We start from the raw sequence: 15,485 nt of genomic DNA on the forward strand, positions 1-15,485 counted from the left end.
TTTTTTTGATGCGGGTTGCTCAATCGAAGTCGATGTGCGTGGGAAGTGCTTGTTGTAGGGTAGCCGTTTTTCAACGAACTATTATAAATGTTACACCATACTTGACGAAAAATATTTGTAGTCGTTTTGCCCTGAAGATGAAGGTATAACCTTCGAAACGTTGGCCTGTAACAAAAAATAAATATTTTGACGAGAAACCAATTGACCAAAAGGCCATATCTTTATTTGAATATTTTTTTGTTATTTAATGAATTTCATGTCATTGTATTTTCCAGTAACACACAGTATTACATGTTATTGCACGTCAATTTCCATGAGCTGCGATGCTCTTCTTATATGCATCTTATAAGATGTACAATCACTAGGTTTTTTCGAACTGTGGGTGACAGGGGCTAGTTGGTCGAAGGGGCAGGTTGGTCGAGTGGCTTCTATGAATAGGCTATTATGCGCAAAGGCGACATCTATTGTGATTTTGGTGAAGTATTAGGCCACTCATGTACCGACGTAATTTCAAGTGTTTTTGTGTCGTCGTTTGTGCAGGAACCTGTTCATTCTTTTTTCGGCACTTTTGAGTAAATTTTGGTTTTTATACAGTAATATGCGTAACGCGAATCAATTATCATCCGAACTCCAAAAACATTGTACCGCTTTTCTCTTGTTTTTTTCGCTCCTCTCATGATTCCAATTGATCTGAGTTATTTCCACTAATAAACGTACATATTTCATCATACTCGGCCAACCTACCCCGGTCCTGAGGTTAGTTGGCCGATTTTATACCGCATTTGATTGTTAAGAACTTTTTCCCTGATTTTTCTAGAGTTATGAAATAATTCACAATGATCTATATTGAACGTACTTATCGAAATACTATTCGAATAATTGGGAATGGATTGAAATGACAGTGGCCATGATAATGATGCAGAATAATATGCAAAATTGCCATTGAAAAGTTTAAATTGTTTGAGATTTGTGGTCATAATTTCAATCGGATATGATAATGAAAAATTCGAAAAATATTACATTTCCAGATTAGGTTGAAAAAAAGAAAGTTTACATTTAAATGGTTACCAGGTGGCTCGCAACGATCAATGGAATTATGAGAATTTGAGAAGGAATAGATTGAATCATTTTGATTTTTCTGGATTGCCCACGAGTTTTGACAAGCTTACAAGAATGTACAAGAATAGAGAAAAGTCGTCGGAATGATAAAATTTCAAGAAGACTTCAATAATTGAAAGTGTCTCTCCTCTCGTAAGCATTTTTGAGCGCCCCTCGTTGTGCTGATTTAGACAATCTTTTGCTTCTTTAAAAGCTACTGTTGGTTTAAGCTTACATAACTTCGTAACCGTGAGTTACAGGAGGATATGTAGAAAATGAAAATAAACTGAATTTTCAAAACTTAGACTTGAATTGAAGGTCTTTAATTGTCGTAAAAAATTCTCGAACTTCATTCTGATCCGAACACCACTTCTGAAATTACAGCGTGATTAGTGTAAACATTTAGATTTCAAGGGTGTTTTTTCAAAAATGATCAATTAATTTGATGTAATTTCCTTCAAAACTGACCTTCAATTTTTCTAGTTTGCAGATATTGTTGAAAGATAATCAAATAATTAGTAAAATAGTTCCATGTTTCCGGTCCTGTAAGTAGTACCAGAAATTGTGGTCAAAAACTTTAAAATAGAACTCACCTAAATATCTCTGAGATAGTAGAACCGATTTTCACAAACCTGCATTCAAATGAAAGGTATTACAGGAACATTAAATACTTTTCAATTCTTATCTGGATCCGGTCTAAGGTTTCGTTATTATATGGTAATGAAAGTTGAAGTTTTGAAATCGTCATTCAAATTGACGATGCAAAGAGCGTAAAACTTCTTCGAGACTACGGTGAATACAATTCTAATTCATATGCTATGATATTTTAAAACCGGCTTTGGCTATACAGGTCCTCAGTTGCTGGGCTCGGAAGTACCGAAAATAGTAGTCATATTCAAAAAAAAAAAGAGCTCACTTCGATCACTCAGAGATGACTGAACCGATTTTCATAAACTAAAAATCAAATGAAAGATGTTTCGGTCCCATATAAAACTATTGAATGTTATTTGGATCGAACTTCCGGGGCAGGAAGTTCATGTTATAGAGGTGATGAGGGAATTACAAGGTTGCAAATAACTTAAAAACCTTCTAAATTAAGTGCAAAACTAGTCCCATGTGTAGGTCTTGAAGTCCAAAAATTCCTTAATATTTTCTGAACCCATCGTAAATTTTCTATCTTCCAAATCGTCTAATATATTTTCAAATCGTTTACTCAGAAATGGCTTAGTTGAGAATTGTTTCAATTTGTACCGAGCAGTTCCTTTTGTAGGTTAGGGTAGGTAAACCCAAAACTAACACCCAATAACAAGCTGATTTATTTTCTTTCAAATAGTCAAAGAAAAATATTTTGAGAAGTAATGCAGTATTACATACACAGAAAAAAATTATGAGTTTCACAGGTGACATAATTCTACAAACGATACAATTAATAACAACTTAACTTGTGAAATGATGCAATATTACATTCGAACAGAATTTTACAGGTTCCAAGTGTAATTTGCACTCGTCTACCAAGTGCCTCTGTATGGGTTTATGCGTATCAATTATTCATGCAGCAACTATGTGCTTCTGTGGCTCAGTCGAACAATTCACGTCCTTGGTGATCTAATGTTTCTCGGTTCGAAGCGCGCGCTGTTGCTATTGATCTATTGTTTTTTATTTCACTACAACTCAAGCCATGTAATATTTAAATCACACAATTTTTCTTGGATATAAATTTGTGTGAAATACGACGCTCCATTTATGTGCATCTTATAAAATGTAAAATCATTAGATTATTTCGAACTATGTATGAGTGATATGTGAAAGACATAACATGACACTACTGGATGGATTAAAATAGGTTTTTGTGCATTATTTCTCCATCTTCACGCACAATGCAATGAACACAAGATCTTCAAATTTAAGGATAAAATTTCAAAATAGAGATAAAAATTGTAATTATTTTTGCAATCCATATTGCCTTAATGAATACATTACATTTCTGGACACCTCAAATCAATCAGTCGAATCGGTCGAATATATTTCTTAGAATATTTTCATGAATTTATTAGCATTGGCAATTCTTGAAAGTAAGGTTAACAAAACCAATTATGGAAAGACATTGCATTTCGGTGCAAAAAAAGACGGGTGGGTAATGTCAGAGACATAACTGGATGTCGTGAGTACGAAAAAACTGACACGCTCCCATCACTTTTCCGAATATAAGTTAGTTGATTGATTGTATGAATTGTGCAAGCTTTCTCCTTTTTCACTAATAGAGTTTGAAGCGATGCACCTACATTAAAGTACTGATTAGTTACATTAAACAGCTACTATTCTACAACTATACTTCCAAACTTGAAACAATTCCTTTTTAATTGGCTGTAGTTTATTTTTATTGAAGCTATGAAGTTCGAAGATATCAGATTCTTCTCGAAATTTCAGTACGAGACAATTGCAATGGCCTGGTCTGAAATGTATCGATGATCTTCGGTATGCAAGAGTAATTTTAATAATAAAATGATAATAATAATAATAATAATACATATTAATCTGTACATATATATATATATATATATATATATATATATATATATATATATATATATATATATATATATATATATATATATATATATATATATATATATATATATATAAGTATAAATAAGATACAGATTAATCTGTATATATGGCAACCCTGTTTCGCATGGCATATTTTCACACGACCTCATACTAGTATAAAGAAGTGTTCAACATCATCACTTTCGCTTTCACATTGCCGTTCGTAATTGAATGTGTTAGTAACGGTACAAATTATTTTAATTTCCATCTTGATGAATCTTTTGGTAGGGAATATTGAGATCTGAGATGGTTCTCGTGTGTGTCTTGTTTCGGTAACAGTTGCTCAGAAAATGGTAGGAAAGCGACAAAATTCAACTAGTTCTTTATAATGATCTTTAGCACTGAAAAGTGCTTTGAATTGTCTGAAAAGCACTGAAAAGTGCTTCGAATTAGCTTTGCTAAACTTTTTGGCTGCCTTTCTAACGGTTTTCGGTGTCATCGTGCTGAAGGTGTCTCGTGCGTTCAGAGTAGCTGCTTTAACTTAAATTACGCTATTTCTCACATCACATTTCATTTTATACCTGCTACTGGCAGCGGTGTACGGACAGCCCCTTTTCCAAAATTCCTTTTCCTGTTCGCAGAACGGGAAGCAGTGAGACGACAGGTCCTCGATGTTGTTCTCGTGTGTCTTGTTTCGGGAACAGTTGCTTGTTTATATGGATGCTCTTGTATAGATGCAGGCATCTCGCGTTCTGATTGTCTGGTGCTGTCATAGGTTAAATCAAACAAGTTTTTCAATAGTGTACTATTGGAAAACTTCAATGTTGTTGCAATACACGTTCAAGTTGAAAATTTTCGATTCTTTTGGTAGTTAGATTATATAAATCCTTCTACGGATCACTGAGCTATGAACTTTCAAAATACTAGAAAGGCAAATGCGCATTATGAATTATCCTCTTTGATACTCGTTTATACCAAACATTTCAGAAAAGTTTAATTTTGAACTATTTGAGATTATGTCACACAACTGAAAATTTTATCATAAAATTGTGATCATATTTCCGATGGCATGTAGCAAAAATTATGTTGATTCATTAGATACAACAAGAGATATTCACGATCAAAAACTTATCACTCTTTCAGAAGGTAAATTTTGAAAAGGCGCCCCACAGTAAAGTATGTCGTATTCACGACAAAAGTGCGCAATGATTTTACGTCTGCTTAACGGATTATGTTGATCCGGGAGGTGGCATTAGCAGTCCAACATAATCTGTTAATGCACTGGTGAGCTAAATCCGAAACGTAAAACAATCAAAACCAGCACAAACCGGTACCCACGAGATACCAAAACCTAAATGACTAAGAAAATTGTTTTTTTTTGCCATAAAGAAGGCTTAAAAAATCCGAAGAGCCTAACCGCTCGGGACTAAAGAAAAGAAAAGTAAAAATCGGTATTACGTAATGATCCATATCTCTGTAACAATGCGGGAACAGATAGACAATGTTTGACTCTGAAAAGAAACCACACAAACACACACACTCACACAGAGCGAAAGATACCCATCTTGTAATCTTTTCACATATGAATAAATAAGCATTCTTCGAAAGCACGGACATTAATAGATGCTGCAAGTTAGCAAAAAGGTGCGAAATTCGCAACGGATTTCAACAAACATTATTGCGGGAAAGTTAGAAAAGAACGCTAGAACATAAAACCGCGTCCAGATGCATTTATTGAAACGTATTTACTCCGCTTATTGGCATTGCAAAATCATATTTTCATTCTAATTATTGTTTTACTAAATATTGGTACACTTCAAAGAGATGATTCGAATAATGGCGTATCGATTTACGGCGAAACTTTCGAAATTGCTATTGTACCAATGTTCCGATTGAATGTCCCATCGACTCCAGATTACCATATCTCTCTAATCATCCACACACAGTTAACACTCATGCTCATGAGACGATTCACGTAAGTTAGGGTGCCCCCTTTTTGACAATACAAGTACGAGCTCCTGAGAAGAAAATAAAGCAAATTTAAATGGCTTTAACCTAATTGTGGTCATTCAGCGGGAAGTAACGTCAACATCCTTACAGTTAAAAGCTTCACTGGTCAATACATTCGCGGGTGCCAGGTGCCAGAAATGCCAGGTTTATTGCAGACTTTTGAAAATCAAGTTTTGTCGCAGACTTTTGTCAAAATTTACAGACTTTTGAAATTTTTCGGACTTACAGACTGTTGCAACTTTGTTCGATGATATTTTGTAATTCTTACATGACATCTCTGGTGACCACCCTAGTGACCAGCGTGTTGATGGAAGAAGTGTTTGCATGTGAAAAGAAACGTTAGCTGATTACCAAACTGGGAACGGCTGTCGGTTCTATAAATAAGCAGTACAATCAACCGGCAGAATAGAGTTCATTTCTTTCAGTGGTAACCGGCACTGGTCGAGTGCTATCCAAAACCGGCAGAAACAAACAGTCTTTGAGGTCGGCTCGTTGCATCTGGACGTGTAACTTGTTATTGTTATTCGGAGTTTATACTTGGCGGTTATTTCAAGATGGCCAATTCAAATCCAGAAATTAAGTACACTCAGATCTTTATCAACAATGAGTTCGTAAATGCAGTGAGTGGTAAAACGTTCCCTACGATCAACCCATCGGCCGGCAAAAAGATTGTCGATGTTGCCGAAGGTGATAAGGCTGATGTGGATCTGGCGGTTAAGGCAGCCAAGGCGGCATTTGACAGGAAAGCTCCCTGGCGACAAATGGATGCCACGGCTCGCGCCAAACTGATTTACAAGCTGATCGGCTTGATGGAACGAGATTTGCATTATCTAGCCAACTTGGAATCGTTGGATAATGGAAAACCGTTCAACAATGCTGTTTATGATGTTTACGGATCAATTGCCGCTCTGAGATATAGTGCCGAGTGGGCGGATAAAATTACCGGCGATACTGTGCCTTCAGATGGGCCTCATCTGACCTACACCAGAAAGGAACCGGTCGGTGTGGTCGGTCAAATCATTCCTTGGAACTATCCAATGCTAATGTTGGCCTGGAAATGGGGTCCTGCACTGGCCACGGGTTGTACGGTTGTTATGAAACCGGCCGAGCAAACCCCACTGACTGCTCTGTATCTGTGTTCACTGGTCAAGGAAGCGGGCTTCCCGGCTGGTGTAGTCAATGTGGTTCCCGGTTACGGACCCACCGCTGGCCATGCCATCAGTGTTCATCCCGACGTCCGGAAGGTTGCATTCACGGGATCAGTTGAGATTGGAAAGATCATTATGGCCGAAGCTGCGGGAACGCTGAAAAAAGTTTCACTGGAACTAGGAGGTAAAAGCCCCCTGGTTATCTGCGATGATGCTGATGGTAAGCTAAAAATAAATTCGTTTTATCAACAATGATTTAATCCAATATAATGTGTTGCAGTGGAAGAAGCGGCTAAAATTGCGTACGCCGGTGTGTTTGAAAACATGGGACAGTGCTGTATTGCGGCAACGCGTACCTTCGTACAGGAAGGAATTTACGACGCTTTCGTAAAGAAAGCTACCGAATTGGCAAAAACCCGCAAAGTCGGGTGTCCTTTTGCTCAGGACACACAGCACGGACCTCAAGTGGATGAAACTCAGTTTAAAAAAATCCTAGGATACATCGAAAAGGGCAAGAAGGAAGGTGCCAAACTAGAGACCGGTGGTGTTCAGGAAGGAAAAGAAGGTTACTTCATTCAACCGACAGTGTTTTCAAACGTCACCGATGAGATGACCATTGCGAAAGAAGAAATTTTCGGTCCTGTACAAAGCATTATTAAATTCAAAACGCTGGACGAAGTCATCGAACGTGCAAATGCAACGAACTTTGGTTTGGCAGCCGGCATCGTAACGAAAAGCCTGAATAATGCACTCGTGTTCAGCAACGCCGTAGAGGCTGGGTCAGTGTGGGTCAATACATATCTTGCCGTTGCAGTTCAGGCACCTTTCGGTGGGTACAAACAGTCCGGAATTGGACGTGAAATGGGTAAGGAAGGAATAGAATTGTACCTCGAAACTAAAACCGTATCCATTAGGCTACCCACAAAGGTGTAACACTTTTTTTTTATTATTTTTCTACTATATCTTGTTCCTTCACTGAACAATCAGCCATATCGCTACGAAAGAAATACAACTCTCCTACCAAACCAAGAAGCGGTTCCAAATCATATTCAGTATCACATCAAATTACCAGTTCCACGCCATTTATGGTATTGCTTATCTTGTTCCCCTCCACACGCAAACATTCTCAAACTGCGATAGGGTTGTGCTACCTCGGGCGTGCCGGAGAAGATACTTTCATTGCGAGTGAAACATCGTCCGAAAATGTACGCACTGACCTTGCCGGGATACCTTCGCCGGCAAACGTACGACAACTACGCAATTTAAAGAATGAATTAGCAGTTTCGCGAGCAAAACAAGTTTTCGGTGGCGTGTTATGACTTCAGGTTCGCAGAACACGAAACGAAAGAAGACGAACAATAATCATAGCTCGATTTCATTGGTTTGGTGTTGAAGCGGAAAACGAATTTGATTGTTTTTTTTTTTTTTGCAGCTGTACAAATATCAACCTTCTTCTTTACTGTTGAAAGTTTATCCATTTGTAGGGTGCTGTTCCTATTCGTATCTTTACAGTGAAGCTTAGCTTTCAATATAACAGCACAGATCGGAAAAAAAAACTTGTGATTTTACATCCTATAAGATTTTACATGCAAGAATATAGTGATTTTAAAATAACGTGGCCTGAAATTAAATTACAAAAATTAACAAAAATTCGGTACCCACCGTAAGACATGAACCGAGAATCTTCAAATCAGAAATTAGGCTCATTGATCGATCCACAGAAACATATATCTGTTCGACTGATATTTGCTATATATATAGAGGAAGAAGGGGCAATACGCACCCCCTTAGAAAAGGTTAACATATCTGAATTGAAGAAAAACAAACGTGAAAATTTCATACATGACTAACTTCAGTCACCATCATAAAAAGACTGTCCCAGAAAGTATGGACGCACTTTGATTTCGCTGTAAATAATACACAAGTGTTAAATATTCAAATTTTATTCGATATACTGATAATATTAGACTACAACAACAGAATATTATTCTCAACATTTGCTACTTAGCCATTGTAGACTAGCTGGCGCACATTCTTGCGAACGTTCCCCATTAAATTCCGTACAGACTTCTTGGCGACAAGTTTTAACACTTTTTTTTTCGAACTGTTAAATGGTTTCGGTTGCCGAGACATGTTTCCTAAGATGTACCTTCGTTAATGCCCAAAATTCCACAATTGGTCGAAGTTGTGGGCAATTTGGTGGATTCATTTCTTTTGGGACGAAAGTGACATTTTTGGTAGTATACCATTCTACCGTTGATTTCGAGTAGTGGCAAGAAACAAGATCTGGCCAGAAGACAACAGGATCCTTGTGGCTTCGAATCATTGGTAGAAGTCGTTTTTGTAAACATTCCTTGATGTATATTTCGCTGTTCATTGAAGCAGGGTTTCGAAATCTTACCGCAGCTACAAATTGCTTGCAGGACCATAGCTTTCTTACCAAATTTTTCGACGTCTCGGACTGGTTTAACACTTGCCCTTCTCGCACCGTATAATATTGTGGTCCCGGCAAGGATTTATAATCGTTTGTAATTGTTTCAGACTACGTTTTTGTTGTTTATGCTTCTTATAGGATAGAAGATTCAAACGTTCTTTAGCACGAAGAACATTTGACTTCGAACGTCTTCAGTATACGTTTATCCAACTGAGGGTTAGCAGGACCTTTTTGTTCAACCCGTCTTCGATTTATCCGCAAAGGTGTTATCCTCACCGAACTTGCTGATTGCATTTCGTACGGCTTTTTCACTTACTCCTTCCAGTTTTGCTATCTTTCTCAGTGACAGTCCGCGTTCTGTGCACTATTTGTACACAATTTTTCGACGTTGTTCTGCTGAAAGTCCACGCATTTCGAAACAAACTAATGAACATGAATAAACAACTGCACAAGTGGTTAGAGAAGAGTGTAAACAACAGGACGTAGCCATAAAAAATGACAGATTCTGAGCCATTGCGAAATGGCAGCGGTTTTTGGTTGCGTCCATATTTTCTGGAACAGTCTTTATCATATCTCCCCACACAATTGGAGTCATTTTACCCCCACAAATATGCGACAATATGATTGACGATCATTCAATTGAATTGCAAACACATCATGTTTATTTTATGCAGAATTTACAAAAACAAAGAATGGAAACTAAAGTTCACTGGTTACACAATAAAATTCGTCTCCATAAAAGTTACAACTATTGGACGAACATCAAAAACTACATAGAATATCGAAATAATTAGTTTTAGTTTATTTTTACAGATATAATTAATCCATAGATACCAAAATTTTCTAGTAATACCTTGTCATAATGGACTTTCAGCTTTGATACAATTTCTGCGCGAAAATCTGGTTACTTCTCATTTTAATTTTAAAAAAATTGACATGCTACATAAAATCTAAACCAGGTTTTTTAATTGTGAAAACTATGTTGAAATTTTGAGTTTGAAATACTTATACACACACTAAGTTTTATTGGCCGGGCTCAGCGTTATTTTTAAAAAGTCAAACTAATGATCTATTCCAGAAATGCTTAACAGATCATCAGACTCGACTTCCTCCGATTTGGATGAAACTTTGCACATCGCTTCAGTATGGCAAACCATAAGTTTAAAACCGATAGAGAGTTCAATCCGACTCACGATTAATTTTCAAAAGGGCGTATGTATTTTTGCATTTCATAAAAATGGCCTTTGTCAAATCGTTGTAACTCGGAAACCGTTAATTGTACAAAAATGGAATTCAGGAAGAAGTTGTAGGGGGATCTCGATTGGACACTCTAAAAAAATATACACTGAAAAAAAATTTTGATTTTTTTTTCAATAACTACAAAATAATCCGAAAAAGTTGAATAAAAAAAGCATGTTTTTATTTTTTTAAATTAAAAATTTCAGGGTTTCGACTTTTTTTGATAATGTTTATTTTAAAGCTCTTATTAAAACCTACAGATTGATGGCTATCCCATCCGTGCCTTTTGGAAAATTAAAAAGTTACAGCTAAAACAATTTACAGATATATTCGAAATTTCAAGTTCTCGTTGATAGATAATCATTTAAACAGTAGAATATTATTCTACAGGTTAAAGGCAATAAATTTGTTAATGATATCTTTCTTCTAAAAGTAGCTGTATCTCATACTTGGATATTTTATTATAACACCATTTTTTATATTTCCATGAATTGTTTATTTGCTTGCTATATCTACAATTATTACATGTACATGAATAATTCTTAATTATATTTAAGGTTTTAGGTTTTTGAAAATTGTATGAGTACTACGTGTATCGTCTTTCGAATACAGTCTTGTGACGATTGTGGTTTCTGACATCGGAACGAAAGAATGGTATTCCTGTGTGCCTGGAATTATTTTGGTATCCTTATAAACACTACTCCACTCGGTTACACCTTGTTCATATTCTTCTTGTGACACATAACAAAAAGACACGTCTCTGCTCTGCGCATTCATATAATTGTTTTGCAGTTGTAATTGGGTGGTCATGTAGTTTAGCCAAGCTCTCACGTCGTGCCATTCGCTTTAAATTACCCCCGAGTGCATCACATGGTCCTTTACCATGAGAAGTTGCAAGAATTTTTTCAGTGTATATTTTTTTTAGAGTGCCCTATTGATTCCCTACAACTTCTTCCTTCCTTCCGGTTTCCGAGTTACAACGATTTGAAAAAGGCAATTTTGTGAAATGCAAAACTACATACGCCCTTTTTAAAAATCATTCGTGAGTCGGATTGACCTCTCCATCGGTTCAAAACTTATGCTTTGTCATACTGAAGCCATGTGCAAAGTTTCATCCAAATCGGAGAAGGTCGATTCTGATTTTGTCACTTCTTCGTCTACTCATTCCTGGAATTGCTCTAATGTTTGATCGAATTATTAATTGAAACGGCATTTATCAGAAATTTGAAACGAAGATCCGATGAAGGCGCTGGGGTCTACTCGGAGTTTGACATTAGAGATTATCTTTCTCCGGACAGAAACAGCCTAGAATCCGTGTGGAATCCGGTGGCAAAAAAAATGTTGCCAAGAATAGATCCACTGATGTCGTTGAAGGGTACAATCGCAGGAGTTTCTTCGCAGTTCGTCGAGTACGCAAAATTTCTGTGTGTGTATGTCACGTTTTTTGCACCAACTTTTCTCGGAGATGGCTTAACCGATTTTCAGTAACTTAGATTCAAGTAAAAGGTCTTCTGGTCTCATACAGAATTCCTGAATTTTGTTGGGATCTGACCTCCGGTTCCGGAATTATGAGGTAAAATGTGCAAAAATAACTTGTAGTTGGTAATGTTAGAGCCATAACCATAGAGCAAGATTGACTTAGAACTGCTGTCGACAATGGGCAGATCACATTGATAATGCACATTTATTTTGGTACATTGTTCTACTAATAAATTGTCCATTTTATATAAAATATCATTAGATCTTTGTAAAATGCATTGGATTTTGAAAAGAACCGAAGGTTGCCATTTCTGCAACTTTCAACACAATTGACAATTGTTTCCCCGAGCAAAGTTCTGAACAAATCGGTTGCCTCTCGTTTGGCGAACGGAGCACAAAGTAAATCTGCCACATGCTTGTGTGCCCTTCCTTACAGCGCTAACGTTCCGTACCGAATCGTGGCACCCATGATGTTGGACGTCGTATGGATTAGTGACGACACTTATTCGGATTGAAAATCGATTTCATAAAACCAATTTAACGTATATGAAAATTGTTTAGAACTAAATGATTTGACCGTAATTGGGGATTATAACATCATTCATAGCCCTGAGAACTGTCGATTTGTATATGTATTCTATCCGTTGTGTTTATACTTTGATGAATTTTCCGCACTTGTTTGAAACGAAAGCAGCGGCTTTCTAAAGGTGGTATGCTCTACGATATTGATATACCGTATGCTGGCGCTTTATTTGCATTCGTTTCATTATAATAGATTTGCATGATGACATTTGCAACTGATGATTTTTACCTTCGATTTGCAAGGAAAGTAATATCAATAGTTCTTTAGATAATATTTAGAGCCATTAGAACGGCTGATTTTGTATAATGTTCCATATCGTTTACCACTTTTCAATTTCTTTTTTTCCAATGCAAACGACCTGTAGCTGAATGATGCAATCACTTTTGTTTGAATCGAAATTCACACTGCGAATGTCCAACAGTAGATATGCTCACAGAAGAACTAGTTGTTGTTTTCCGCGTTTAGGCTCGATAGCCTCATATTCGCCATTTACTGAAGCACCAGTTGAATAATGCCGGGTGTAGTTCCCTTGTCTTGGTGTAGATGGCAGCCTGCGCACCCGAAGTGTCTCCGTTCAAAGATTATCATAGACTGAAGCTAGCAAACGTGCAACAGGGTTTATTTATAGATTCGGTTGATTTTAATGTTTGTTTTTCACTATCTAAACAATGTTTTCGTAATAAACGTGATATTGACAACAATCTTACATTCGGTTCATGAAAGGATTTGAGAAAATAATCAAATAGGGAAAAAGTGAATAATAAAACAAATCTGGAGTAAATGTGTTGTGAATTTTTGTAAATGCACCCTGGTTAGCATAGTAAAGAAAGTCGTAGTCCTACGTCAAAATGAAAATATTGGTACTAACTTTTCTCGGTGATTACTGAACCGTCAGAAATCACAAAGTCAGATTCAAATGCAATGTCTTATTTCTAAGTATCTACTCGCTTTTCTCAAAAATGGCGTGATCGATTTGTACAAATTTAAACTCAAATGAGTGACTTTCGGTTCCGGAATTATATGATAAAGTGTGTTAAAAAATTTACACCATCACTTAAAGGGGCAAAACAAAATGCGTAGAAATTTTTGTACACTGGCTTAAAACTACTCCAATCGGTAGCCATTATTAGTGGACGGCCAAACAAAATGATTCCGGCTATTCATTTGAGTATCGAAGAAAATTATTATTAATTTAAAAACGTGCTTAATCCACCTATCAGTGAGATGATACCTTTTTTTATCAATCCGCATGTGTTTTTTCGTGAATATTCTTCGGTTTTCATGACATTTCTGGCTGCTCGGCCATCCATGGAAGTTGACCATCAATGTTAACTTCCCTCTCTGAGCAGCCTAGATAGCCGTGTAGTGTCGGTAGCGGTTTCCCAACTGGCTAAGAATAACGCTACGCTGTACCGGTGGTATAAGTCCACCAAACAGGTAAGCCGTGTGGCATCCGGCGGAATTATTTTTTACCAAGAATTGATCCACTGGTTTCCTGTTCCATGTCGTAAAAGGCCACAAAAATAGTAACTCCTAAGTCGAGGTGTATTTCCGTGCCGATGGCTGAATGGCTGCATGAGGTTAAACATTGCAGTCGTGAACGGAATATCTTGGGTTTTTCCCTTACTGGATACACGCAATGCTTAGCAATCAACTTCTTTGATCATCGCTTCGGCGAGCCAGAGATTAGAAAGCTGAGTGTCTGTGGGTGTCCTCAAGGTGGTGTACTATCCCCACTTTTATGGAACCTAGTCGCTGATGGTTTGTTAAGGAAACTTAATAACCTTGGATTTCCGACTTATGGTTTTGCCGACGATTATCATATATTGATGACCGGTATAAGCATTAACACTCTCTTTGATTTAATGCAGCAAGCCCTGCGATCTGTTGAACAATGGTGTTGTCAGGTTGGATTATCTGTGAATCCGGGCAAAACATCAATGGTGCTTTTCACTCATCGTAGGATAATTACAGGAGCTCGTCCGTTGCAGTTCTTTGGTTCAGGGGTCACTGTGGTCGATCAAGTTAAATACGTCGGGGTTATTCTTGACTCAAAACTGAATTGTTCTGCTCACATTGACTTCAGGATTGAAAGAGCTTGCATGGCTTTCGGCCAATGCAGACGAGCTTTTGGAAAATCATGGGGACTCAAACCCAGATACATTCATTGGATCTACACAACTATTGTTAGACCAATTTTAGCATATGGTTGTCTTGTATGTTGGCAGAAAGGAGAAGTCGCGACAGTTCAGTCAAAGCTAAATCATCTCCAAAGGATGGTCCTAATGGCGATGACAGGAGCATTCACGACAACTCCTACTGCTGCTCTAGAGGCGCTACTGTGTATTAAACCACTACATGTGTTCCTAAAACAAGAAGCATTATCTTGTGCATACCGTCTTAGGGTTACAGGGCTTTGGAACAGTAACTCATTAGATTATGCTACCAGCCACACTCGCTTGTGGTCTCAAATGGTTACGTGGGATGAGTATTTACTCGCTCCTAGTGACCTAACTCTCACATGCAGTTTTCCTTTTAAAACATTCAATGTGAGCTATCCTCTTCGTTAGGAATGGTTGTCTGGTTGTCTGGAACGACAACTTGATGAACACATAGTTTGTTATACGGACGGTTCTCTATTGAATGGTCGTGCTGGTGCTGGTGTCTACTGTCGTGAAATGAGGCTGGAGCAGTCTCATTCACTTGGTAGATACTGTACTGTGTTCCAAGCAGAAATCTACGCGATTCTGTGTGGAGCACTTCAGCAGAGGATCTGTGGTAAACGAATTTATTTTTGTTCCGACAGTCAGGCAGCCTTAAAAGCACTCAGTTCGAATGACTCACGGTCGAATCTAGTGATCGCATGTCGAACTCAAATTGAAGACCTCAGCATTTCAAATGCTGTTTACTTCTTATGGGTACCCGGCCATTCTGGTATTACTGGAAA

The 15,485-nt window shown here is 37.5% G+C and overlaps 1 protein-coding gene across 1 annotated transcript; it reads left to right on the top strand.

The window, feature by feature from the left end:
• Positions 1-6,049: 6,049 nt before the first annotated feature.
• LOC131429077 (aldehyde dehydrogenase 1A1-like) lies at positions 6,050-7,835 on the top strand. Its single transcript, XM_058593127.1, has 2 exons — positions 6,050-7,023; positions 7,084-7,835. The coding sequence occupies exons 1-2, from the start codon at positions 6,210-6,212 to the stop codon at positions 7,734-7,736; spliced, it is 1,467 nt and encodes a 488-aa protein (XP_058449110.1). The 5' UTR covers positions 6,050-6,209; the 3' UTR covers positions 7,737-7,835.
• The last annotated feature ends 7,650 nt before the right edge of the window (positions 7,836-15,485 follow it).

The sequence above is a fragment of the Malaya genurostris genome, chromosome 2 (assembly GCF_030247185.1).
Source record: "Malaya genurostris strain Urasoe2022 chromosome 2, Malgen_1.1, whole genome shotgun sequence".
NCBI classification, from domain to species: domain Eukaryota; kingdom Metazoa; phylum Arthropoda; class Insecta; order Diptera; family Culicidae; genus Malaya; species Malaya genurostris.

Coding starts and splice junctions, on each gene's coding strand:
- LOC131429077 (XM_058593127.1), top strand. CDS start 6,210: ATGGCCAATTCAAATCCAGAAATTAAGTACACTCAGATCTTTATCAAC. Junction 7,024..7,083: donor TATCTGCGATGATGCTGATG/GTAAGCTAAAAA, acceptor AATGTGTTGCAG/TGGAAGAAGCGGCTAAAATT.